The sequence below is a fragment of the Anthonomus grandis genome, chromosome 19, assembly GCF_022605725.1.
Source record: "Anthonomus grandis grandis chromosome 19, icAntGran1.3, whole genome shotgun sequence".
NCBI lineage: Eukaryota > Metazoa > Arthropoda > Insecta > Coleoptera > Curculionidae > Anthonomus > Anthonomus grandis.
The window spans coordinates 8,394,484-8,422,206 of record NC_065564.1 but is presented as its reverse complement, the minus strand read 5'-3'; the positions used below and the strand labels follow the sequence as shown (position 1 = coordinate 8,422,206).

Sequence of the window (27,723 nt, the reverse complement as noted above, 5' to 3'; positions counted from 1 at the left end):
TTTACTGATTAACAAACTCCCTTCTTCTACCGCAGGAAGAACAGCGACTGAAACCTGTTCGTGTCCTCGGTACGCTCCAGACTGACCGTGGCCCAAGTGGTGGAGAACGTCAAGGCCAAGGCAGCGATGTCCTTTGACTTCATCATGCTTCTTCTGATCTCCAGGTAACAACAACCAGAACCTCCACTTTCCTCGCCCTCGTAAACGTTTGCTTTCGGCACCTTATGCACCCTAGGCTTGGTGGAGAACAACTCCATCACGATGCTCTCGAGCATGCTGATCTCCCCCATGATGGTAAGTCTTCTCCCTCCCAAGGAGTCTTCTCCTTAGGGCCCAGTGATGGCCGGCACCCTTGGCTCAGTGATTCGCGATAAGCATCTCCAAAAGGTGGGGGTGAAGAACGAGGGCAGTTTCGGGCCCTATGGGTCGGTACCATCAAAGCCCTACTGTCTGGGGCAGCTGTAGCTCTCGGGATACTCAGCGATAATATCGCTTCCCTAGTGGGCGTGGCCATATCTACTTCCCTCATGCTCTGGGGACACTGTTAGGAGCCTAGAGAGCCAAACATTATAGAAAAGGAGAGTAGACTCGCATCAAACAGCCATCATGTCTACAACTAGGAGAAGGACAGAAAAGGTGAAACAGGTCATGAGACAAATACAGAGTAAGACATGATGGCAAATTTTTGGAGACTCGAGGATACCAATTACCTTAAAGTGACCACTATTGCAAGCATGTCGAAGATTGGTGCGGGAGCGTTGTCTCTCTTTTGCGCAGAATCAAATAATTTTGTCCAAAGCTCTGCTATTATTCCTTGGTGACAAACATTCATGTCAACACATGAACACTTTATGGCTTTACTTGGTGACGTTGCCAAGTAAAGGAACAAATTTATTTAAAAGGGAGGCGAAATAAAACAACGGGTTGTATTTTTATGGTACTATATTCTGGAAATATCGGTTTCTATAAGTTTGCAAGCGATTCTTCTTTCATATAGCTTACATAACAAAAACGTGATATAGAACACTTTTAATTTGATAAATAGTCAATGTTTCGAGGTCAATGAGTGGTCCTCAAGCCTCGATAAAAAAGAGAAAATTAAAACTCTACACAGGAGGGTCCAAATGAACTCTGATCTACTGTTGTTCTGACTGCCTGAATATCCAAAGAATTCCTCATGAGTGAGTGAATCAGAACAACGTTCCTTTTGCTCCTGAACGTCCTGAGTACAATTTGACAGCAGAAAATCCTAAATAATGGCCTCCAGCAGGTAGGAAAACTCTTCTCGAGAATATTTTGACTCAGAGTCCATTCGGGAACCTTATGAGTACTCTCACCTTCGAAATCGCTTTCCCTTAACCGATTCCGAGGAACCAAACAGCATTCCAGGACAAAATTCCGTTAAGAACTCCAGATATCCATTCAATCCTTTGCAATTGTAGTAAGAAATCTAGGAGAGTGTATGCAAAAGAAAGATCTCTCTTGCAAGAGGCAAATATAATTGAGATCCTAGACTCTACTCATCTCTATTTTATAGGAACACCACTAGGAAAATAACAGTGGGTGTAACAAGGACCTCTGAAAATGTATTGGCCCGCCTTAATGTTAAAAGGAGATGAAAGACGCATTGGAGCAAAAATTAATGGCGTTTTCTTTGTCTAAATTTGTCCGTATTGACTGAAATACTAGTTTGTCATTGGCCAGGGTATTACAACCAACAGAAAGCCAGTATTTCAGTTGTCAAACGTCAAGAATCGTTCTGGTACCATATTTTGCCATAGACAACGGTGACATATATGACAACAATGACAATTAGTGAGGCCATCTTGTGTCACTCGCCCATTACATGCCCTGCCACGCGTAGACGTATGACATATGACAGTTAACATGTACGCGCTTTCTGCGATTTTAATCCCTATGACGTGAAATTGTTTTTATTGGTTGTAAAGCTGGCTTCTTAATGGTTAAGGTATTACAACCAATAAGAAGCGAGTATTTCAATCGATAAAAGTGATTTCATGGCGTTTAAATGTCATTTGTCAAATGTCCTAATTATCAAGAAGATGTCACGAGTACTGGTTAAGTAGATTGACTTCTGACACTAGAGGTTTATGACGTATGACAGTTCCACCGGATGTCGTTAAAATTGAAGAATATGGGTAAATGTCGTACGTCACGAATGACAGACTTGACTCTAAGCAAGCCAGAAAAGTTATTGATGAGATTCTTAAATGTTAGAGTGAAGTCTGACCTTAAAGATTTGTGACGTATGACATATGACATATGACATTTTCCGTATTTGAAAATCTTTAAATGTAGATATATGTCAACTGACGTATTATCTATGATATAGCATATTGTCCCTCAAGAAACATAGACGTTAGTAGCAATGAGAGTAATGAGCGAGGGACCCAAGAAGAATCGAGAAACTTACTTTGACGACGATCGTTGACTCGATTGACTAAATGTCATAGTTGTCATATCTGTCAATGTAATTTAGATCACTGTTGCCAGTTTTATGTTGAACTGGTATTCGTAGTCGTGTCAAACCACGCCTATAAGAATTACCTCCTTTTAAGAGCAAACAGAGGTAAAAGGAAAAATCAACCTGACGTGAAACAAGTGTCAAAGAAAAACTTTAACTGTCATCAGAAACTGTCAAAATTGACATATGACAAGAGGAATGTAGTGGTGAATGACAACTCAAGAACATTGAAAAGATACAGTCAATGTCAAAACTGACGTATGATAAGTTACCTACGAAGGCTTGAACGAGAACACTTTTGACAGAAAAACAAAATGAATTCTGTTTATGTGAGTTGAATTTAAAAACTTGGAAAAAAAACTTGACTGAGGGAGCAGAATCGGTCAACTGTCACTGTCAGCTGTCAAAACTGTTTATGTGAGTTGAACTTAAAAACTTTGAAATAAACTTAACTGAGGGAGCTGAATCGGTCAACTGTCACTGTCAGCTGTCAAAACTGACGTGTGAGAAGTGTTAAAGAGAAACTCTTGTTAAAGTCAACTGTCACTATGCAAACTGACGTATGACACTTGCCTTGAATAAGAAAACAGATAATCCATGGTCACTAAGAACTGTCAAAATTGACTTATGACAAGCTTCCAATGAAGACTTCCAATGAAGAAGAACACACTTTTGAGAGCAAAACACTGAAAAAAAAAATAAAATCTATTAAGGTGAGTTCTATCCAAGAACACTGAAAAGAAACTTAAATAAGGGAATAGAAACAATCAATTGTCACTGTCAAAACTGACGTAAGTAACAAACAAAAACATCAGCTGTCACTACCAACTGTCAAAACTGATGTATAAACAAGCACAAGAAGACTGAAGGGTGGAGAGATATCTCCTCTGTTTACCCCATGTACTTTTCCCCACTCTCTCACGGATCTCATCGTTTGTCTCTTTCCCTCGCTCGTTTTTCTGTCACTCCCGCTCTCACATGTTTTCCGTCCGCATGTTTCGCGCTTATTCACGTGTTGATTTTTTATTTCCATTTGCGTTGCGCATCACGTTACAGCGCAAACGTCCGAGAATAGCTTTTACCACGGGAACAATACCTCTCCTCTCTCCGGTCATCTTGGACAAGCACCAAAGAGAGACTTAACTGTCACTGTCAACTGTGAAAAGTAATCGGAAAACCGTTTCGCTTCTATAGAAGTTTAATTTACCACCGTTAGGGGGCGGAAATGTTGCGCAAACGTAAGCGGCATGCGCTTTAAACCATATTTAATGTGATCACGTCCTTTCTCATTGGAAATTGCAGTTTTTCATAAATTATGTTTTCCAGGATTTTTTTTCTTTTATCGGAAAAAAGCGCCACTAAAGCGTAAAAACGGCGCGCGTGCTTGGGTCGCACTTTCTTTGCGCAACTTCAACTATGCAGCCAGCAGATTGCGCAACTTTAGTCGTACGTGCGCAGAGGCTCTTATAGATCCCCTGGTTTCCTGTAGGTTATGAACTTTTTGCTTAAAATCGACAGAATTTGCTCAATGGTCGCCATCTTTGCTTACAATTTAAAAAACGAAAACAAGGAGTTTAGTAACGACAGGAGATGACCACTCCTTGTTGGTCTCGTGAAATCTCTGTTGCTCTATCTGCGTCGCAACTAGATTGCGCAACTTCGGCTGCTTATATGCCTTGAGATATGAAAAAAACAGAGCCGGACTTTTGCCTTGAATTGTCAAAATAAGTGTCTTAACTTTCGTTAAAATTGGAGAATGTGGGTAAATGTCGTACTTGATGAATAACAGACTTGACTCTAAGCAAGCCAGAAAAGTTCTTGACGAGAGTCTTAAAAGTTGAAGTGACGTCTAACCTTAAAGATGACAGTTGACATTTTCCCTACTTGAAAATCGGTAAATGTAGATAAATGTCAACTGACGTATCATCTATGATATGATATATTGTCCCTCAAGAAACATAGACGTTAGTAGCAATAAGAGAAATGAGCGAGGGACCCCAAGAAGAATCGAGAAACTTACTTTGACGACGATCGTTGGCTCAATTGACTAAGTGTCATAGTTGTCATATCTGTCAATGTCATTTAGATCACTGTTGCCAGTTTTATGTTTAGAACTGGTATTCGTAGTCGTGTCAAACCACGCCTATAAGAATTACCTCCTTTTAAGAGCAAACAGAGGTAAAAGGAAAAATCAACCTGACGTGAAACAAGTGTCAAAGAAAAACTTTAACTGTCATCAGAAACTGTCAAAATTGACATATGACAAGAGGAATGTAGTGATGAATGACAATCCAAGAACATTGAAAAGATACAATCAACTGTCAAAACTGACGTATGACATGTTACCTACAAAGGCTCGAACGAGAACCCTTTTGAGAGAAAAACAAAATGAAATTTGTTTATGTGAGTTGAATTTAAAAACTTGGAAAAAAAACTTGACTGAGGGAGCAGAATCGGTCAACTGTCACTGTCAGCTGTCAAAACTGACGTGTCAGAAGTGTTAAAGAGAAGCTTGTTAACTGTCACTATGAAAACTGACGTATGACACTTGCCTTGAATAAGAAAACAGACAATCACAAGAAGACTGGAGGGAGAAGAGATATCTCCTCTGTTTACCCCATGTACTTTTCCCCACTCTCTCACGGATCTCATCGTTTGTCTCTTTCCCTCTCTCGTTTTTCTGTCACTCCCGCTCTCACATGTTTTCCGTCCGCATGTTTCGCGCTTATTTCCGTGTTGTTTTTTATTTTTATTTGCGTTGCGCATTGCACTACTGCGCAAACGTCCGTGAATAGCTTTTACCACGGGAACAATACCTCTCCTCTCTCCGGTCTTCTTGGACAAGCACCAAAGAGAGACTTAACTGTCACTGTCAACTGTGAAAAGTAATTGCAAAACCGTTTCGCTTCTACAGAAGTTTAATTTACCACCGTTAGGGGGCGGAAATGTTGCGCAAACGCAAGCGGCATGCGCTTTAAACCATATTTAATGTGATCACGTCCTTTCTCATTGGAAATTGCAGTTTTTCATAAATTATGTTTTCCAGGATTTTTTTTCTTTTATCGGAAAAAAGCGCCACTAAAGCGTAAAAACGGCGCGCGTGCTTGGGTCGCACTTTCTTTGCGCAACTTCAACTATGCAGCCAGCAGATTGCGCAACTTTAGTCGTACGTGCGCAGACGCTCTTATAGATCCCCTGGTTTCCTGTAGGTTATGAACTTTTTGCTTAAAATCGATAGAATTTGCTCAATGGTCGCCATCTTTGCTTAGAATTTAAAAAACGAAAACAAGGAGTTTAGTAAAGACAGGAGATGACCACTCCCTGTTGGTCACGTGGAATTTCTATTGCTTTGTCTGCGTCGCAACGAGATTGCGCAACTTCGGCTGCTTATATGCCTTGAGATATGAAAAAAACAGAGCCGGACCTTTGCCTTTAATTGTCAAAATAAGTGTCTTAACTTTCGTTAAAATTGGAGAATGTGGGCAAATGTCGTACTTCACGAATAACAGACTTAACTCTAAACAAGCCAGAAAAGTTCTTGACGAGAGTCTTAAAAGTTGAAGTGACATCTAACCTTAAAGATGACAGTTGACATTTTCCCTACTTGAAACTCGTTAAAGGTAGATAAATGTCAACTGACATATCATCTATGATATGATATATTGTCCCTCAAGAAACATAGACGTTAGTAGCAATGAGAGTAATGAGCGAGAGACCCAAGAAGAATCGAGAAACTTACTTTGACGACGATCGTTGACTCGATTGACTAAATGTCATAGTTGTCAATGTAATTTAGATCACTGTTGCCAGTTTTATGTTTAGAACTGGTATTCATAGTCGTGTCAAACCACGCCTATAAGAGTTACCTCCTTTTAAGAGCAAACAGAGGGAAAAGGAAGAATCAACCTGACGTGAAACAAGTGTCAAAGAAAAACTTTAACTGTCATCAGAAACTGTCAAAATTGACATATGACAAGAGGAAGGTAGTGATGAATGACAACCCAAGAACATTGAAAAGATACAATCAACTGTCAAAACTGACGTATGACATATTACCTACAAAGGCTCGAACGAGAACCCTTTTGAGAGAAAAACAAAATGAAATTTGTTTATGTGAGTTGAACTTAAAAAGTTTGAAAAGAAACTTGACTGAGGGTGCAGAATCGGTCAACTGTCACTGTCAGCTGTCAAAACTGACGTGTGAGAATGTTAAAGAGAAACTTGTCAACTGTCACTATGCAAACTGACGTATGACACTTGCCTTGAATAAGAAAACAGACAATCACAAGAAGACTGGAGGGAGAAGAGATATCTCCTCTGTTTACCCCATGTACTTTTCCCCACTCTCTTACGGATCTCATCGTTTGTCTCTTTCTCTCTCTCGTTTTTCTGTCACTCCCGCTCTCACATGTTTTCCGTCCGCATGTTTCGCGCTTATTTCCGTGTTGTTTTTTATTTTTATTTGCGTTGCGCATTGCACTACTGCGCAAACGTCCGAGAATAGCTTTTAGCACGGGAACAGTATCTCTCCTCTCTCCGGTCTTCTTGGACAAGCACCAAAGAGAGACTTAACTGTCACTCTCAACTGTGAAAATTGACGTTTGACAAGTCTCTAAAAGACCCTTGAAGAACACACTTTTGAAAGCAAAACACTGAAAAACAAGATAAAATCTATTAAGGTGAGTTCTATCCAAGAACGCTGGAAAGAAACTAAAATGAGGGAATAGAAACAATCAATTGTCACTGTCAAAACTGACGTACGAAAAGTAACAAACAGAAACAATCAGCTGTCACTACCAACTGTCAAAACTGATGTATGGACAAGCACAAGAAGACTGGAGGGAGGAGAGATGTCTCCTCTGTTTACCCCATGTACTTTTCCCCACTCTCTCACGGATCTCATCGTTTATCTCTTTCCCTCGCTCGTTTTTCTGTCACTCCCGCTCTCACATGTTTTCCGTCCGTATGTATCGCGCTTATTTACGTGTTGAATTTTATTGCCATTTGCGTTGCGCATTGCGCTACTGCGCAAACGTCCGAGAATAGATTTACCACGGGAACAATACCTTTTCTTTCTCCGGCCTTCTTGGACAAGCACCAAAGAGAGACTTGACTGTCACTGTCAACAGTGAAAATTGACGTTTGACAAGTCTCTAAAAGAGCCTTGAAGAACACACTTTTGAGAGCAAAACAATGAAAAAAACTTATTTAAGTGAGTCAATGCAAGAACATAGAAAAGGAACTTGAATGAGGGAATAGAAACAATCAAGAAAGACAATCAGTTGTCACTGTCATTTGTCAAAACTAACGTATGACATTTGTCTTAAATGAGAAAACAGGCCACTGTCAACTGTCAAACAGTGCGGAGTTCATTTGGAGCGCCCTCTATAGGACTGTCTTCCGCTTAAACGCGAAAACTAATACAAACTGTTAGAAACAACACATCTGTCAGGTTGGTAGTAGGTTTGACGCATGACGTCATAAAAAGCTTAACAACTAAAAACTCGCCAACAATTGTACATGTCATTTAAATACAATAAGCATCAAATAGGGTGCAATTTTTAACAATGTGCTCTCGTATATTTCTTTGTTATATTTTTTCTTTTGACGCAAGCAAATGCCTTTGAAGTTAAGTCAATCGGTAAAAATTAATCGGAAAACCGTTTCGCTTCTACAGAAGTTCAATTTACCACCGTTAGGGGGCGGAGATGTTGCGCAACCAAAGCAGCATGCGCATTAAGAGCACGTCAGTTCTCATTGGAAATTGCAGTTTTTAAGTACTCGCGTCGCACTTTCGTTGCGCAACTTCATCTATGCAGCCAGCAGATTACGCAACTTTAGTTGTAGGAGCGCAGATGCTCTTATAGAACCGTTTTGTCTGGTTTATTGTAAGTTATGAATTTTCTTGCATACAAGTGACAGAATTTGCGCAATGGTCGCCATCTTTGCTTACAATTTAAAAAACAAAAACAATGAGTTTAGTAAAGACCACACCCATTATTCACGTGGAACATTCTGTTGCGCAATACAGTCTGCGTCGCAACTAGATTGCGCAATTTCGGCTGTTTATATGTCACGAAATATGGAAAAACAGAGCCAGACTTTTGTATTTAATTGTCAAAATTAGTGACTTAACCTCACTATTTTTTTTTAAATTTATTTCTGACAATCTCGTCTTATTGATCGCGTGGATTCTTGGTGCGCAATTTAGTCTGCGCCGCAAAGATTGCGCGCAATTTTTGCTGCGCATGCGCCACAAAATACGACGGGACAGGACCGCACTTAAATAATGACTTAACCTCAAATTCATACACTTCACGTCATAATAATACTCTCTAATGCTCGTCTAATCTTACATAGTACCATAGTTGGTATTTTATACGGATTTTGGCCGAAACTAACACGTTTTTAGGTAAAACTTTACCGTTCAAGTAGGGTGCAAATTTTAAAAACCACTTTAGAGGAGCGAATTTTAACCGAAAAAAAAATTGAATTTTTTCCAGTTAAAATCCAAAAAAACAAAAAAAAGACCCAGAATTTTGGCATAAATTGACGTAAGTCGTATCACTTTAAATATACAGTTTTTTTAACTAAAAACCGACTTGGCAACGCCGCTATGCGCACGCAGCACAAAGCGCCGCTGGCGTTGTTGCCACCCGAAGTACAACTGGGTCTCGTAAAAATCATATTTGAGTAAAAAGGAGACGGGGGGTGACGGAGGGGGGGAGGGGGAAGGGAAGGGAGGGCTTAGTTATATATATATATATATATGTATGTATATATAGAAAAAATTGCTCAGGGTTACCGGATTACAAGAGATCACGTCTGAGGTACCTAAAACTCAATTACAATGTGTGACTTATTTAATTGAACACGCGTTTTCTCGAAAATTCTGGAAAAAGCTGCGTTCGAGGCTTTTTTTTTTTTAATTTTAATTCGAGGACGCAGCTCCGTTGTCGTCCTTGCGGTTCATCATGTGACCCCGGAACGAGGCCTGGATCTTGGACGCGGCCTTGTTCAAGTCCGGATCTGTCAAGTCAATGTCCAGCTCCTCCTAAGAAAATCATAGTTATTAATTTCTGTTTCTAAGAATTTGGGGGGGAAATGGCAACACCGCATGCGCGTGCGCTAAAGTAAACCATTGCCCGGTTGCGCATGTCACAAATGTGAATATAGGAAGGCATGCTGTTATTTTTCAATCCATTAAAAAACTGGTCCGTAACTCCAAAACGGTTGTATTTACAAGGAAACTTGTAAGGACCTTTTTGATAAAGAAACTCATCAGCTTTCATATGAAAATAAAATCAGTAAAATCGTTACATTAGTTTTCAATATATTTAGATGTTTGTAAAGCCGTCGACAGTATCAAGATTTTTTTCATATTACTGACAACTTGCTCAATAACTCCAAAACCGTTATGTTCAGAGAAAAACTTGTAAGAACCTTTTTTATGAAGAAACTCATCAGCTTTCAAACAAAACCAAAATCAATAAAATCGTTTCATCGGTTTTCAAGATATTGAGACTTTTGTACCGCGTTTGACACTATCAAGGTTTCTAACATTCCATTGTAAAAGTGCTCAAGAAACTCTATAACAGTTACTTTGACTAGAAAATTTAAAATAAGCTTTTTATAGGAAAACTCATCAGCTTTAATATGAAACTGAAACCGATAAAATCCTTTCATTAGATTTTAAGATATTTAGATTTTTCTACAGCCCTTGACACTATCAAAATTTGTTTCATTTCATTGAAAAATTGCTCAATAACTTCAAAACCGTTAATTTCACAAGAAAATTTAAAAACACATTTTTTATGAGGTAACTCATCAGCTTTCGTATGAAACAAAAATCAGTAAAATCGTTACAAAAGTTTTCAATTTATTTAAATTTTTGTAAAGCATTTGACCTTATCACGATTTCCTTAATCTATTCAACAACTACTCAGTAATGAGACTAATACGGAACAGTATGGCAACGCTGGATGATACAATATTTTAATGCGCATGCGCCAAACAAAATGTAACTAGAATAGCGGCTTCCGTTAAAGGCTTGCGCGCGAGGTTGCCACATTTCCCCCTTAACCTAAAAGTCGACTTGCGCATGTCACAACTGTCAAAGTAATAAAGAAATATTATCGTCTGCTGCTATTGGAGCTACGAATATTTTTTTGTATACTAAAGTCAAGAAAATTGTAAACATATTAAGATTTCTATGAGGCATTTGATAGTGTCAAGATTTCTTCAATTCATTGAAAAAATGCTCAATAACTCAAAAACGGTTGTATTTATAAGAAAACTTGTAAGGACCTTTTTGATAAAGAAATTCAGCAGCTTTCATATGAGACTAAAATCAATAAAATCCTTTTATGGGTTTTCAAGATATTTCTATTTTTGTAAAGCCTTTTATAGTATCAAGATTTTTTTCAATCCATTGAAAACTTGCTCAATAACTTCCAAACCGTTGTATCTATAAAGAAACTCGTGAGGACCTTTTTGATAAAGAAACTCTTTAGCTTTCATATGAGACTAAAATCAATAAAATCTTTGCATCGGTTTTCAGTATATTCAGATTTTTCTTAAGCCTTTGACAGTATCAAGATTTTTTTCAATCCATTGAAAAACTACTTAATAAGTCCAAAACGGTTGAATTTATAAGAAAACTCATGAGAATCTTTTTGATTAAGAAACTCAGCAGCTTTCATATGGAACTAAAATCAATAAAATCCTTTCATGGGTTTTCAAGATATTTATATTTTTGTAAAGCCTTTGACAGTATCAAGATTTTTTTCAGTCCATTAAAAAACCACTTAATAAGTCCAAAACGGTTGAATTTACAAGAAAACTCATAAGAATCACTTAGATAAAGAAACTCAGCAGCTTTCATATGAAACTAAAATCAATAAAATCCTTTCGTGGGTTTTCAAGATATTTATATTCTTCTAAAGCCTTTTATAGTATCAAGATTTTTTTCATTCGATTGCAAACCAGCTCAATAACTCCCAAACCGTTGTATCTATAAAGAAACTTGTAAGGGCCTTTTTGATGAAGAAACTCTTCAGCTCTCATATAAGACTAAAATCAATAAAATCTTTACATCAGTTTTCAGTATATTCAGATTTTCGTAAAGCCTTTGACAGTATCAAGATTTTTTTAATTCCATTGAAAAACTGCTTTATAACTGTAAAACGGTTGAATTTATAAGAAAACTCGTAGGGACCTTTTTGATAAAGAAACTCTTCAGCTCTCATATGAGACTAAAATCAATAAAATCTTTACATCGGTTTTCAGTATATTCAGATTTTTGTAAAGCCTTTGACATTATCAAAATTTTTTCAACCAATTCAAAAACTTCTCAATAATTAGACCAATAAAAAGCAGTATGGCAACGCTGGATGATACACTATTTTAATGCGCATGCACCAAACAAAATGTAAGTAGAATAGCGGCTTCCGTTAAAGGCTTGGTTGCCACATTTCTCCCTTTACCTAAAAGTCGACATGCGCATATCACAATTGTCAAAATAATGAAGAAATATTATCGACTGGTGTCATTAGAATTATGAGTATTTTTTTTAGACTAAAGACAATGAAATTGTAAAAATATTAAATTTTTTTTAAGGCGTTTGATAGTGTCAAGATTTTTTCAATTCACTGAAATACCGCTCAATAACTCGAAAACGGTTGTATTTATAAGAAAACTTGTAAGGGCCTTTTTGATAAAGAAATTGAGCAGCTTTCATATGAAACTAAAATCAATAAAATCCTTTCATGGGTTTTCAAGATATTTATATTTTTGTAAAGCCTTTTATAGTATCAAGATTTTTTTCAATCCATTGAAAACTTGCACAATAACTCCCAAACTGTTGTATCTATAAAGAAACTTGTAAGGGCCTTTTTGATAAAGAAACTTTTCAGTTTTCATATGAGACTAAAATCAATAAAATCTTTGCATCGGTTTTCAGTATATTCAGATTTTCGTAAAGCCTTTGACAGTATCAAGATTTTTTTCAATCCATTAAAAAACCACTTAATAAGTCCAAAACGGTTGAATTTACAAGAAAACTCATAAGAACCTTTTTGATAAAGAAACTCGTCAGCTTTCATATGAAACCAAAATGAATAATATCGTTGCATAAATTCTCCATATATTTAGATTTTTTTACAGCCTTCGACAGTATCAAGTCTTGAAGTATTAAGTCTTAATGAACTGATTGCTCTTTAATCTACACCATATGACTTGCGCAAATCAAGTAAACACAACATTTCTCATTCTGCGCATCTGACATCAGATAATTGCTAATGCGCATTTGCCAAATACTTGTACTCAATCGATTAAAGTTTATTGAACTTCTAGCCCAACCCTGGCCATTGTGACTTAGTTTTTAAGCAAAAAATACCAAAATTAGATATAAAAAAGTGCTCAAAATATACCTCTTTGTTCTCCTTAGACCCCTCGCCCTTTTTCCCGTCGTTTTCCATAGTTTTCCTGCTCATATGCCCCCGGAACGACGCCTGGATCTTTGTGGCCGCATGGCACAGCTCTGAAACGAACAAACAAGTGAATAATTATGCGCAAACCGGTGCAAATCTGATCTGCGCAGAGAGCAGATGAAGAGCAATTACGAACAAAATGAACAAATACGACGTTCGGCAAATATTGACAAACGTGTACGAATGTATTTGTTTCAGCACAGGAAGTGTTGGTATTGGATCGTGCCTAGTGGCACCATCTATATCCTATTTTTTTATAAGAATATTAAATGTCTTTATGCTTTATATTTCTTGCTTGACATTTGACAAGTGACATTGACAGAAAATTAAAAACCTATGTAAGGTCAAGCACGATTAGTAAACGACATGGCGGTTTTATTTCTTTATTCCCCATTAACAGTAAGTTTTTATTGATTTGTGCCTAATTTCCACCTAACACAACGTGAAGGTCAAAGAATTCTCTTCGCAAACATGGTCGAATATTGGCAAATGTTTGGCTCAGTTTGACACTATTCGACGCAATTATTTGCCCCCATTTGGATTTTGGATAGAGCCAAATTGGTCCATGGTATAATGCGTTTTTTGGCGATTCTACTTGAGAGAGAAGGAAGATATGCTAGTAAGTGAGCAGAGAACAGAAGGATAAGAGAGGAAATAAAATAAACGGAAAGAAAAGGAGAGGAAAACAAAGGAGACAAGAGAAAATAAAAGGAGAGAAGGGTAGACTGAGTTTACCCTAATTTTTTTTAACTAGGACAGAAATATTCAATTTCGTAGGTTACTCATGTCCTCTCTATTTGCAGTCTCTTTAATGCAACGGAAAAGAACAAAACATCAAATTTTGAAGCCTACCATTCATGACAAATCAAACTGTCAATTGTCAAAATGACAAGTGACAAGTGCGGCTATAGGGAGAAGCAGAGGTTGCCATGTTTCGCCGATCAGTGTGATTCTGAATGATTTTGTGGTTATCGAAACATGTTTCTGTTCACCTGGCCTCTTCAGGGCAAGAATACCAGAAAACCAAAGAAGTGATCATTTAAAAAATTGAATATTAAGTTTTTATGTTACTTTTTTTAGACTTTTATAAGGCCTCTGACAATGTTAAGTGGTTAAACTAAATATTAAATAGCTCCAAAACTTGTAGAGCTGCAGCCAAATTTGTAGTAATTTTTTGGTTAGGAAACTCAATGGCTTTCATGTGAAATTTAAATAAATAAAATCGGACCATTATTTTATCAGTCATTGAGACTTCCGTGAAGCCTTTGACAGTGTCGAGTAATTTAACAAAAAATTAAATAGTTCCAAAACTTGTAGAGCTACAGTGAAACTTGTACTAACTTTTTTATAAAGAAATTCATCGACTGTCATATAAAATTTAAATAAATAAAATCGGACCATTACTTTTTAAGTTACTGAGATTTCCGTGAAGCCTCTGACAATGATCAAGTAATTACATAAAAAATTTAATAACTCCAAAACTTGTAGAGCTACAGTGAAACTTGTAGTAATTTTTTGGTTAGGAAACTAAATGGCTTTCATGTGAAATTTAAATAAATGAAATCAGACCATTACTTTCTAAGTTACTGAGATTTCTCTGCAGCCTCTGACAATGATCAAGTAATTACATAAAAAATTAAATAACTCTAAAACTTGTAGAGCTACAGTGAAACTTGTAAACACTTTTTAGTTAGAAAACTCAATGGCTTTAATGTAAAATTTAAATCAATAGAATCGGACAATTAGTTTTTAAGTTATTAAGACTTCCGTGAAGCCTTTGATGGTGTCGAGTAATTTAACAAAAAATTTAATAGTTTCAAAACTTGTAGAGCTACAGTGAAACTTGTAGTAACTTTTTGGTTAGGAAACTCAATGGCTTTCATGTGAAATTTAAATAAATGAAATCGGACCATTACTTTCTAAGTTACTGAGATTTCTCTGCAGCCTCTGACAATGATCAAGTAATTACATAAAAAATTTAATAACTCTAAAACTTGTAGAGATACAGTAAAACTTGTAGTAACTTTTTGGTTAGGAAACTCAATGGCTTTCATGTGAAATTTAAATAAATGAAATCGGACCATTACTTTCTAAGTTACTGAGATTTCTCTGCAGCCTCTGACAATGATCAAGTAATTACATAAAAAATTAAATAACTCTAAAACTTGTAGAGCTACAGTGGAACTTGTAGTAACTTTTTGGTTAGGAAACTCAATGGCTTTCATGTGAAATTTAAATAAATGAAATCGGACCATTACTTTCTAAGTTACTGAGATTTCTCTGCAGCCTCTGACAATGATCAAGTAATTACATAAAAAATTTAATAACTCTAAAACTTGTAGAGATACAGTAAAACTTGTAGTAACTTTTTGGTTAGGAAACTCAATGGCTTTCATGTGAAATTTAAATAAATGAAATCGGACCATTACTTTCTAAGTTACTGAGATTTCTCTGCAGCCTCTGACAATGATCAAGTAATTACATAAAAAATTAAATAACTCTAAAACTTGTAGAGCTACAGTGGAACTTGTAGTAACTTTTTGGTTAGGAAACTCAATGGCTTTCATGTGAAATTTAAATAAATGAAATCGGACCATTACTTTCTAAGTTACTGAGATTTCTCTGCAGCCTCTGACAATGATCAAGTAATTACATAAAAAATTTAATAACTCTAAAACTTGTAGAGATACAGTAAAACTTGTAGTAACTTTTTGGTTAGGAAACTCAATGGCTTTCATGTGAAATTTAAATAAATGAAATCGGACCATTACTTTCTAAGTTACTGAGATTTCTCTGCAGCCTGACAATGATCAAGTAATTACATAAAAAATTGAATAACTCTAAAACTTGTAGAGATACAGTGAAACTTGTAGACACTTTTTAGTTAGAAAACTCAATGGCTTTAATGTAAAATTTAAATCAATAGAATCGGACAATTAGTTTTTAAGTTATTAAGATTTCCGTGAAGCCTTTGACAGTGTCGAGTAATTTAACAAAAAATTAAATAGTTCCAAAACTTGTAGAGCTACAGTGAAACTTGTAGTAACTTTTTGGTTAGGAAACTCAATGGCTTTCATGTGAAATTTAAATAAATGAAATCGGACCATTACTTTCTAAGTTACTGAGATTTCTCTGCAGCCTCTGACAATGATCAAGTAATTACATAAAAAATTAAATAACTCTAAAACTTGTAGAGCTACAGTGAAACTTGTAGACACTTTTTAGTTAGAAAACTCAATGGCTTTAATGTAAAATTTAAATCAATAGAATCGGACAATTAGTTTTTAAGTTATTAAGACTTCCGTGAAGCCTTTGATGGTGTCGAGTAATTTAACAAAAAATTTAATAGTTTCAAAACTTGTAGAGCTACAGTGAAACTTGTAGCAACTTTTTGGTTAGGAAACTCAATAGCTTTCATGTGAAATTTAAATAAATAAAATCGGACCATTAGTTTATCAGTTATTGAGACTTCCGTGAAGCTTTTGACAGTGTCGAGTAATTTAACAAAAAATTAAATAGTTCCAAAACTTGTAGAGTTATAGTGAAACTTGTAGTAGCTTTTTTATAAAGAAATTCATCGACTATCATATAAAATTTAAATAAATAAAATCGGACCATTACTTTCTAAGTTACTGAGATTTCTCTGCAGCCTCTGACAATGATCAAGTAATTACATAAAAAATTAAATATTTCTAAAACTTGTAGAGCTACAGTGAAACTTGTAGTAACTTTTTCATAAAGAAATTCATCGACTATCATATAATATTTAAATAAATAAAATCGGACCATTACTTTTTATGTTACTGAGATTTCCGTGAAGCCTCTGACAATGATCAAGTAATTACATAAAAAATTAAATAACTCTAAAACTTGAAGAGCTACAGTGGAACTTGTAGTAACTTTTTTATAAAGAAATCCATCGACTTTCAAGTAAAATTTAAATAAACAAAATCGGACAATTTGTTTGTCAGTTATTGAGACTTCCGTGAGGCCTCTGATAGTGTCGAGTAATTAAAGAAAAAAAATAAATAGCTCCAAAACAAGTGACAAGAGCGACTATATGTAGATGTCTTTATTGCTCAGCCTACTGCGCACCTATCTGAGTCTGATGACAAATTCAACTGTCATTTATCAAAAATCTATTTGACATTTCTGACAATTGACGCAAGCTACTCTATGAAGAAGAAGAAGACAATGTTGACAGCAAAGTTGCAAGTTCAGTTGCTGAGGTATTTTTAAATAATTAAAACAAAAATGTTCTAATTTAATAGTAGAAACATGTCATGCAAAAATTTATTTGACAAGTGACACGAGCAATTATATGGAAAAGCCAACGTTGCCAAGCTCAGTTAATAACAGTAGTTTAAGATTTTCTTCCTAGATGGTACGATTTAAGATTTCCCGTTTCTATCCCTTCTTAGCACTATCTGCTTTTCTCTTTCTCTTTCCTTATATTAGTCCATCTCCTTTTCATTTTCATTCATCTTATTTCTCTTCTCGCTTAAATTCCAATTTTGTTTCTACCTGTCTAAATATGCTCTCCTCCTTTACGTATTTTTCTTATTTTTTCTCTCTTTTCCACTTGTTCCTTTATCATATTTTCCATTTTTTGTAATTATAATTGTATGACTTAAAAAACACTTTCCCTGTCTCTTTCTTTCACTCTTTGTGACTATATCATTTTAATTTGACCCTTTGAATTTTCTCTCCTTATCTCCTTTCACCCTTTTTCTTACTTTTTATTTATATACTTAAGCTACAAATTAAAAAACCACAAAACAGGGAAAATATAAATTAAATTATTAAAATAAACACAGTTCTTTTGCTCTCCCTCTCTTCCCTTCTAAATTTTTAACCTCCTTCCTAATTGTCTATTTTTTTATTACTATCCCTGTCTCTTTTTGTTCTCATCTCTCAATTTTTTTACAACTCAACTGCCACTTGTCAAATACTCATTTGACAAGTGACAAGGGCAGCAATATAGATAATCCAACGTTGCCAAGCTTAGTTGCTTAGAAGTTTAAGGTTATGATCCTAGATGGTGTTACTTATATTATCTTCTTAATTTGACACAAAAAATTTCGAGAGAAAAATCAAAAAAAAAATTCGCAACCCAGTTCACATTTGCCTGAGCCTAATGATAAGTCAGACTGTCACTTGTCAAAATTTTAATTGACAAGTGACAGGAGCAATTATATGAAATAAACCAACGTTGCCAAGCTTAGTTGAGGTAATCTTCCTTAATGATGCTCTAATTTCCTTTAAGTAATTTAATACTGGAAAAATTGTTCTCTCACTGTCTTTTTCTTCTCATTGATTTTTTTCTTCATTTTTTCAACGTCTTTTATTGTAGTGAAGAAATAGTCCATACTTGCAATAGTCATGGAGTAGTCTTTCAGTGTCTTCTCACTCTTTTATTCTCTGTTTTTATTGCTCTCCCAGTCTGTTCCTATTCCATCTATTGTAACTGTCAAACATTTAATTGACAAGTGACAGGAGCCAACGTTGCCAAGCCAACTTTTAGTTGCTGAGAAGGGTATGATCCTAGATGGCGCCACTTTTATTTCCTCCTTAATTTAATACGAAAGTTTCACCTTTTATCGAGAGAAAAATATTCATTGAGATCTAAAGTTTCCGTTTAAAGGTAAACTCGACCAAGAACTCTTGAAACTTTAATCTCATTACCTCGCAAAGTAAAACCGTTAATGAAGTTTCCAAAAGTTTCCCTTGAACTTTATTATTATCAGAAACTGGGTAATTGATAGGGGGAATTATTGGACCGAATCCGTTTAATTCAATCGCTGGTTTAATAATGCTTTTCAGTCATTTTTCTCGGTGGGTTTTCATCGGGAAAATTATGATTAATTTCCCGCTTTATGTTTGATAAATTACCTAGGAGACACATTTACTTTAGCCCATTTACATAGTTTCTTGTAAATAAGGATAGTTATACAACAGAGCGTGATTTATTAGGGGCGTTAATTAGCGAAAGCCTTTCTTTGAAAATGTTAACTAATGATGTTGTAGATTAGAAAGCGTATTTATTTGCATGTTTATTGCTCGAGGGGGAGTTTCAGCGTTTGGCAACGTTGGAGCTATTACACAGCGACTCCTTGTCATTTGTCAATTGAATGTTTGCAAGTAGCAACCGAGTTATCGTCAAAAAAGAGATGAGAATAAAAAGAGACAGGCTGAGCAATAAGGATCTTTATGTGGACCTTTTTGTCACTTGCCATTGTGACAAATGACACTCTAAACTTTGGAAAAATGCTTAAATAGGTGTTTTCTTATGAAAAGAGTCTATGCTAAAATTTTCAAGCGCCTATCTCTCTTAGTTACAGAGATATGAGCATGTTGTGCTCAACTTCCAAGGCAAATTTCTACATTTTCAATTTTTTTTCGGAAAAATACTTAAATAGATGTTTAAGGATTTTATAAGAAGAGTCTATTGTTTAATTTTCAAGCTTCTATCTCTCTTGATTGCCGAGATATCAGCATTTGGTTCCTATAAAATAAAATTTTTTTGGAAAAAATGTCCTCAACTTCCAAGTCAAATTTCTTCATTTTTTAAATTTATTTGGAAAAACGCTGATACAGGTCTCTAACGATTCTATGAGAAGAGTCTATGTTAAAATTTTCAAGCATCTATCTCTGTTAGTTACAGAGATATGAGCATGTTGTCTCTTAAATATCGATTTTTTCAGAAAAATAAAATGCTCAATTTCCAAGCCAAATTTCTTCATTTTCAAATTTTTTTTGGAAAAATGCTACAATAGGTGTTCAATGGTTTTATAAGAACAGTCTATGGTTCAATTTTCAAGCTTCTATCTCTCTTGGTTGCAGAGATATCATCATTTGGTTCCTATAATAGCGAATTTTTCAGGAAAAAAAACGTCCTTAACTTCCGAGGCAAATTTCGTCATTTTGAAAATTTATTTGGAAAAACGCTGACACAGGTATCTAACGATTTTATGAGAGGAGTTTATGGTCTAATTTTCAAGCGTCTATCTCTCTTAGTTACAGAGATATGAGCATGTTGTTCCTAAGATATCGATTTTTTCAGAAAAATAAAATGCTCAATTTCCAAGCCAAATTTCTTAATGTTCAATTTTTTTTGGAAGAATGCTAAAATAGGGTTTTATAAGAAGAGTTTATGGTTCAATTTTCAAGCTTCTATCTTTCTTGATTACAGAGATATAAGCATTTAGTTCCTATAATATCGAATTTTTTAGGGAAAAACGTTCTCAACTTCCAAGGCAAATTTCTCCATTTTTTTAATTTATTTGGAAAAACGTTGATACAGGTGTCTAACGATTTTATGAGAAGAGTCTATGGTCAAATTTTCAAGCCTCTATCTATCTTAGTTCCAGAGATATGAGCATTTTGTCCCTAAAATATCGATTTTATTAGAAAAATAAAATGATCAATTTCCAAGACAAATTTCTTAATTTTTAAAATTTATTTGGAAAAATGCTGATACAGGTGTTCAATAATTTTATGAGAAGAGTCTATGGTCAAATTTTCATGGCTCTATCTCTCTTGGTTGCAGAGATATCAGCATCTGGTTTCTATAATATCGAATTTTTTAGGAAAAAACGTCCTCAACTTCCAAGGCAAATTTCTCCATTTTTTAAATTTATTTGGAAAAACGCTGATACAGGTGTCTAACGATTTTATGAGAAGAGTTTATGGTCTAATTTTCAAGCGTCTATCTCTCTTAGTTACAGAGATATGAGCATGTTGTTCCTAAGATATCGACTTTGTCAGAAAAAAAAATTCTCAATTTCCAAGACATATTTCTTAATTTTCAATTTTTTTTTGGAAAAATGCTAAAATACGTGTTCAATGGTTTTATAAGAAGAGTCTATGGTTCAATTTTCAAGCTTCTATCTCTCTTGGTTGCAGAGATATCAGCATCTGGTTTCTATAATATCGAATTTTTTAGGAAAAAACGTCCTCAACTTTCAAGGCAAATTTCTTCATTTTTAAAATTTATTTGGAAAAACGCTGATACAGGTCTCTAACGATTCTATGAGATGAGTCTATGTTAAAATTTTCAAGCATCTATCTCTGTTATTTACAGAGATATGAGCATGTTGTCTCTTAAATATCGATTTTTTCAGAAAAATAAAATGCTCAATTTCCAAGCCAAATTTCTTAATGTTCAATTTTTTTTGGAAGAATGCTAAAATAGGGTTTTATAAGAAGAGTTTATGGTTCAATTTTCAAGCTTCTATCTTTCTTAGTTACAGAGATATCAGCATTTGGTTCCTATAATATCGATTTTTTTTAGGAAAAAACGTCCTCAACTTTCAAGGCAAATGTCTTCATTTTTAAAATTTATTTGGAAAAACGCTGATATAAGTGTCTAACGATTTTATGAGAAGAGTCTATGTTAAAATTTTCAAGCCTCTATCTCTCTTAGTTACAGAGATAAGAGCATTTTATCCCTAAAATATCGATTTTTTCAGAAAAATAAATTGCTCAATTTGCAAGACAAATTTCTTAATTTTCAATTTTTTTTGGAAAAATGCTAAAATAGGGTTTTATAAGAAGAGCCTATGGTTCAATTATCAAGCTTCTATCTTTCTCAGTTACAGAGATATAAGCATTTGGTTCCTATAATATCGAATTTTTTAGGAAAAAACGTCCTCAACTTTCAAGGCAAATTTCTTCATTTTTAAAATTTATTTGGAAAAACGCTGATACAGGTCTCTAACGATTCTATGAGAAGAGTCTATGTTAAAATTTTCAAGCATCTATCTCTGTTAGTTACAGAGATATGAGCATGTTGTCTCTTAAATATCGATTTTTTCAGAAAAATAAAATGCTCAATTTCCAAGCCAAATTTCTTAATGTTCAATTTTTTTTGGAAGAATGCTAAAATAGGGTTTTATAAGAAGAGTTTATGGTTCAATTTTCAATCTTCTATCTTTCTTAGTTACAGAGATATCAGCATTTGGTTCCTATAATATCGAATTTCTTAGGAAAAAATGTCCTTAACTTCAAAGGCAAATTTCTTCATTTTTAAAATTTATTTGGAAAAACGCTGATACAGATGTCTAACGATTTTATGAGAAGAGTCTATGGTCAAATTTTAAAGCATCTATCTCTCTTGGTTACAGAGATATGAGCATGTTGTCCCTAAGATATCGATTTTGTCAGAAAAAAAAATTCTCAATTTCCAAGACATATTCCTTAATTTTCAATTTTTTTTTGGAAAAGTGCTAAAATATGTGTTCAATGGCTTTATAAGAAGAGTCTATGGTTCAATTTTCAAGCTTCTATCTTTCTTAGTTACAGAGATATCAGCATTTGGTTCCTATAATATCGATTTTCTTTAGGAAAAAACGTCCTCAACTTTCAAGGCAAATTTCTTCATTTTTAAAATTTATTTGGAAAAACGCTGATACAGGTGTCTAACGATTTTATGAGAAGAGTCTATGGTCAAACTTTCAAGCCTCTATCTTTCTTAGTTACAAAGATATGAGCATTTTGTCTTCTTTCTAACAATTTCATGTTGAATTTTCATAAAATTACCGGCATAGGCAATACAATAATCATAAACTAAACTCGGCAACGTTGGACTCTTCTTAGACATCCGCTCTTATTACTTGCCAATCACTAAGACATCTTGTCATCAATTCTTCTTGACGTCTAGGGAGTAAAAGTGCTAATAAAATGTTCCCTTGTCCTTGTCAAAGAAGTTTAATTTATCCTGGCATAAAAGCAGACAAAAAATTCCATTCATTCAATACTCGCTCATCATTAGCTCCTCTCAATCTGATTTTTGACAAGTGACAGTTTGATTTGTCATCGATCTTATAGTCGCTCCTGTCATTTGTCATTCGAGTTTTTTTTTCAAATGACACTTTGATCCGTCATCAGTCTTTAAGGCAGCAATGCACTGAGCATTAAATGCTTTAAAAGGATTTTTGCCGATTGCCCTATTATAGGAAAAACGTAACTATGTCATGACCATTAATTATTAAACAAAGGAAAAAAATCGCTTTCAGCAGCAGCTTGTCCCTTTCCCATGCTCTTGACCTTCCGCAGATAATTGACATCAATTGTCCTACTTATAAATGATAAGGACAGCGTTGGGTTTTTTTTGTGTAATTTTTCTAAGGGTTTCCACTTCAATTTAATAATAGACGAAATAAAGAGTCGCCATTTTTTAAAATGAGATCATTAACATTGACAGCTGACAGAATTGACACAGAAACCTCACGAAAGCAACCTTCACTGCTTCTTCTTGTCCTCGGACTTAAGGATCTAAGAGCCACTAATGTACCCTTATCTTTCTTTAATCAAAGAAGTAGAAAGAAAGAGATTCTTCTAATAAAGAGTTGCCACATTTGAAAGTGTGACATTTCTTACCCAGTTACTCCTGAGACTTACAAGCTGCAGGATAATAAGCATGCACTCTAGGACCTTTTTGTGGTTACCCATACTTTTAAACGTGACGTTATTGACACTATTGACAGATTCAAGACAACGGTGCCAAGTTCTGGTAAAGCTGTTGATGCTCATTGGTCGGAAATGATTGGATCAACGGATTTTAAGATAAATATATTTACTAAATGCAGTTCAACCACAACCTCCACCACTCAAAGAAGCCAAACAAGCAGTGCCAATAATAACTTCTGGCCTGCTCATGCTTTTGTCAACAGGGGTCGTCTCAGGTAAATTCGTTTGCACCACGTGTGGCCTAAAGCCATTTTCGTCAGCTTCATAAGACACTTGAACACTGGATCCGTCAGTTATGAAGCCATAGCTTCCTTCTATTGTCAGATCATCTTTGGCCAGCACTATCCCTCTCACTTTTGCACTAGCACCTTTATTTGTTCGAAAACTGAAAGAAGATGTTTAGGACGTTTCTGATGGGTGACAGATATTGCAACTTACCTGTAATGGAATCCGTCGGGCAAGTCCAGGTTGACATCATAGTTGATAAGAGTGTCCAAGTTTTCCAAGGGTTTCCCTTGGAGCACCCCAAAATATATTAAAAACAGCAGCAGGTAAATTTGGCGGTTCTGCTGCAAGCGTTTGATGATCATAAGTGATTTTATTTAAAGAAAAATTGTCTTACTATCTCTTGAGATCGTCGGATGCACCGGAAAGCTTATTAATGCCTCTGCTGATGCAAAATCTTATATAGCACACGATTGTTGTAAAAAATAAACTTGATATTCTAGGGTCAAGTCAATCAAGGTCGTCAAGATCATTCGAAGAACCTCGGCCGAAGAATATCAACACCCATTGAGGTCAATAGTACCGTAATAGTTCTTTCGACTGGTTCGTTGTATAGGAAGAGTATGTCTCTTTCGTCATTATCTTTAGTGTGAGAAGATGTTGGACTAGGCCAAGCACCTAAGGATTTGCCTAATCTGAACAGTTGTCTTCGTGACTTGGAGGAGAGAGTTTCATTTCCATATCAAGAGAATTAATCTTAATTGGTCCCATAGCCTTAGGATGTAAGAGGGAAGGAGATTACCCTTCCTCTCGTCTGTATGACAAGGATGGCAATGCATTGCCTTGCCATTGAGATTCTTAAAGGTGATTGCGTCTCTCTCATTAAAGACGATATTTTAATGCCAATGAACGTTATGTCTCTCTTTTGATGTAGGCGAGGTATTTATCTGCCACTGTCACTACCCCCACTGGATTCTTCTTTGATCTTTTACCGCATGTGACCTATTATTTAGAACAGTGTCTCTTTCTAACTTGTTAGTGTAAGAAGATGCTGGTCTAGGGCAAGGAATCAAAGATTTTTCCAGTCTGACGAACTGAAGTCTCCATGAGCTGGAGGAGATTTTGAATTACGAGGTTCATTTGCATACCAATAGAATCAAAATTCTAAATGATCCCGTGGCGTGCGCTCAAGTGTCCTTAATAAGACACTTCAAGAATTCTCAAAAAAACGTTGTTAGTTTGTGAGATATGAGCAGGTTTATGCAGGCGGTTTAAATAAAGTTCTAATAGTACCAATTGAATTAAAGACTAGGGATAATTTTGAGGTCCTGTGCCAATGAAACTAGTATAACTAGAGTCTTAAAAGCTGGCCAGTGGTATGCGGTCAAGTGTCCTCAATAAAGCACTTCAAAAATGTTCAAAATAAAATTGTTAGTTTTTGAGATATGAGCAAATCTGTGAAGGCAGTTTTAAAAAAGTTCTAATATTAAAAATAAAATTATTAACAAAGGGTGATTTTGAGTCTCCTAATAAAACTAGCAGAACTAGAGTTTTAAAAGTTAGCCAGTGGCGTGCGCTCAAGTGTCCTTAATAAGGCACTTCAAGAATTCTCAAAAAAACATTGTTGGTTTGTGAGGTATGAGCAGGTTTATGTAGGCGGTTTAAATAAAGTTCTAATATTACCAATTGAATCAATGACTAGGGATGATTTTGCGATCCTGTATCAATAAAACTAGCACAAATAGAGTCTCAAAAGCTGGACAGTGGCGTGCGCTCAAGTGTCCTCAATAAAACACTTCAAGAATTAAAAAAAAAACATTGTTAGTTTGTGAGATATGAGCAGGTTTATGCAGGCGGTTTAAATAAAGTTCTAATATTAAAAATTGGATCAATAACTAGGGATGATTTTGGGATCCTGTGCCAATGAAACCAGCCTAAATAAAGTCTTAACCGCTGGACAGTGGCGTGCGCTCAAGTATTCTCAACAAGGCACACCAAGAATATTCAAAAAAACATTGTTAGTTTCTGAGATATGAGCAGGTTTGTGCAGACTGTTTAAATAAAGTTCTAATATTAAAAGTAAAATAATTGACTAGGGATGACGTTGAAGTCCTTTGCTAATGAAACAAACATACATAGAGACTCAAAAGTTGTACAGTGGCGTGCGCTCAAGTGTCCTCAATAAGACACATCAAGAATTTTCAAAAAAACATTGTTAGTTTGTGAGAAATGAGCTGGTATGTGCAGGCGGTTTAAATAAAGTTTTAATATTAAAAATAATAATATTAACAAAGGGTGATTTTGAAGTCGTCTCCTAATAAAACTAGTTAAACTAGAGTTTTAAAAGTTAGACAGTGGCGTGCGCTCAAGTATCCATAACAAGACAGTTCAAGAATTAAAAATTGAATCACTGACTAAGGATGATTTTAGGATCATGTGCCAATGAAACTAGCATAAATAGAGTCTCAAAAGCTGGACAGTGGCGTGCGCTCAAGTGTCCTTAATAAGGCAAATAAAGAATTTTCAAAAAAACATTGTTAGTTTGTGAGATATGAGCAGGTGTGTGCAAACGGTTTAAATAAAGTTCTAATATTAAAAATTTAATTATAGACTAGGGAAGACTTTGAAGTTCTTTGCCAATGAAACTAGTATAAATAGAGTCTTAATAGACAGTGGCTTGCGCTCAAGTGTCCTCAACAAGAAGCATTAAGAATGTTTGAAATAAAATTGTTAGTTTTTGAGATATGAGCAGGTTTGTGCAGGCGGTTTAAATAAAGTTCTAATATCAAAAATTGAATCACTGACTAGGGATGATTTTGGGATCCTGTGCCAATGAAACTAGCATAAATAGAGTCTTAAAAGCTGGACAGTGGCGTGCGCTCAAGTGTCAGCAACAAGACACTTCAAGAATTCTCAAAAAAACATTGTTAGTTTTTGAGATATGAGCAGGTTTGTGCAGGCGGTTTTATTAAAGTTTTAATATTAAAAATAAAATTATTGACAAAAGATGATTTTGAAGTCGTCTCCTAATAAAACTAGCAGAACTAGAGTTTTAAAAGTTAGACAATGACGTGCGCTCCAGTATCCTCAACAAGACACATTAAGAATTTTCACAAAAAAATTGCTAGCTTTTGAGGTATGAGCTGGTTTCTGCAGGCGGTTTAAATAAAGTTCTAATATTAAAAATTGAATCAATGACTAGGGATGAATTTAAAGTCCTGTGCCAATGAAACATAACATAAATAGAGTCTCAACCGTTGGACAGTGGCGTGCGTTTAAGTGTCCTCAATAAGACACTTCAAAAATTCTCAAAAAAACATTGTTAGTTTGTGAGATCTGAGCAGGTTTATGCAAGCGGTTTAAATAAAGTTCTAATATCAAGAATTGAATCACTGACTAGGGATGATTTTGAGATCCTGTGCCAAAGAAACTAGCATAAATAGAGTCTTAAAAGCTGGCCAGTGGTATGCAGTCAAGTGTCCTCAATAAAGCACTTCAAAAATGTTCAAAATAAAATTGTTAGTTTTTGAGATATGAGCAAATCTGTGAAGGCAGTTTTAAAAAAGTTCTAATATTAAAAATAAAATTATTAACAAAGGGTGATTTTGAGTCTCCTAATAAAACTAGCAGAACTAGAGTTTTAAAAGTTAGCCAGTGGCGTGCGCTCAAGTGTCCTTAATAAGGCACTTCAAGAATTCTCAAAAAAACATTGTTGGTTTGTGAGGTATGAGCAGGTTTATGTAGGCGGTTTAAATAAAGTTCTAATATTACCAATTGAATCAATGACTAGGGATGATTTTGCGATCCTGTATCAATAAAACTAGCACAAATAGAGTCTCAAAAGCTGGACAGTGGCGTGCGCTCAAGTGTCCTCAATAAAACACTTTAAGAATTAAAAAAAAAACATTGTTAGTTTGTGAGATATGAGCAGGTTTATGCAGGCGGTTTAAATAAAGTTCTAATATTAAAAATTGGATCAATGACTAGGAATGATTTTGGGATCCTGTATCAATAAAACTAGCACAAATAGAGTCTCAAAAGCTGGACAGTGGC

At 35.1% G+C, this 27,723-nt stretch overlaps 2 protein-coding genes across 6 annotated transcripts in view; both read right to left on the bottom strand.

Moving 5' to 3' along the window:
• Positions 1–924: 924 nt before the first annotated feature.
• Positions 925–27,723, bottom strand: part of LOC126747264 (uncharacterized) — a 176,300-nt gene continuing 149,501 nt past the window's right edge. The window contains exons 4-6 of one of the 4 annotated variants that reach the window (XM_050455791.1): positions 12,916–13,025; positions 4,921–9,539; positions 925–2,845 (exon numbers count right to left, since the gene is read on the bottom strand). In XM_050455791.1, coding sequence (XP_050311748.1) covers positions 9,417–9,539; positions 12,916–13,025 — 233 coding nt within the window. In that variant the 3' untranslated portion in view covers positions 925–2,845; positions 4,921–9,416. The other 3 variants (XM_050455793.1, XM_050455792.1, XM_050455794.1) reach the window with 3 other exon arrangements.
• Positions 23,533–24,285, bottom strand: LOC126747265 (pupal cuticle protein 20-like). 2 transcript variants are annotated; one of them, XR_007664138.1, is made up of 3 exons: positions 24,068–24,285; positions 23,884–24,014; positions 23,533–23,830 (listed from the first exon to the last, which is right to left on the bottom strand). XR_007664138.1 is itself a non-coding variant. In XM_050455795.1 (2 exons), exons 1-2 carry the CDS (start codon positions 24,033–24,035, stop codon positions 23,566–23,568), a joined length of 417 nt encoding a protein of 138 aa, XP_050311752.1. In that variant the 5' UTR covers positions 24,036–24,285; the 3' UTR covers positions 23,533–23,565. The 2 variants fall into 2 exon arrangements, 1 of the variants encoding a protein (XP_050311752.1); XM_050455795.1 differs by having other exon boundaries at positions 23,884–24,285.

What these genes read in the sequence shown, in the direction of transcription:
- LOC126747265 (XM_050455795.1), bottom strand. Translation starts at nt 24,035, where the DNA reads ATGATCATCAAACGCTTGCAGCAGAACCGCCAAATTTACCTGCTGCTG. An exon ending in CCCGACGGATTCCATTACAG is followed by an intron (nt 23,831 to 23,883) that starts GTAAGTTGCAAT and finishes ATCTTCTTTCAG; the next exon opens with TTTTCGAACAAATAAAGGTG.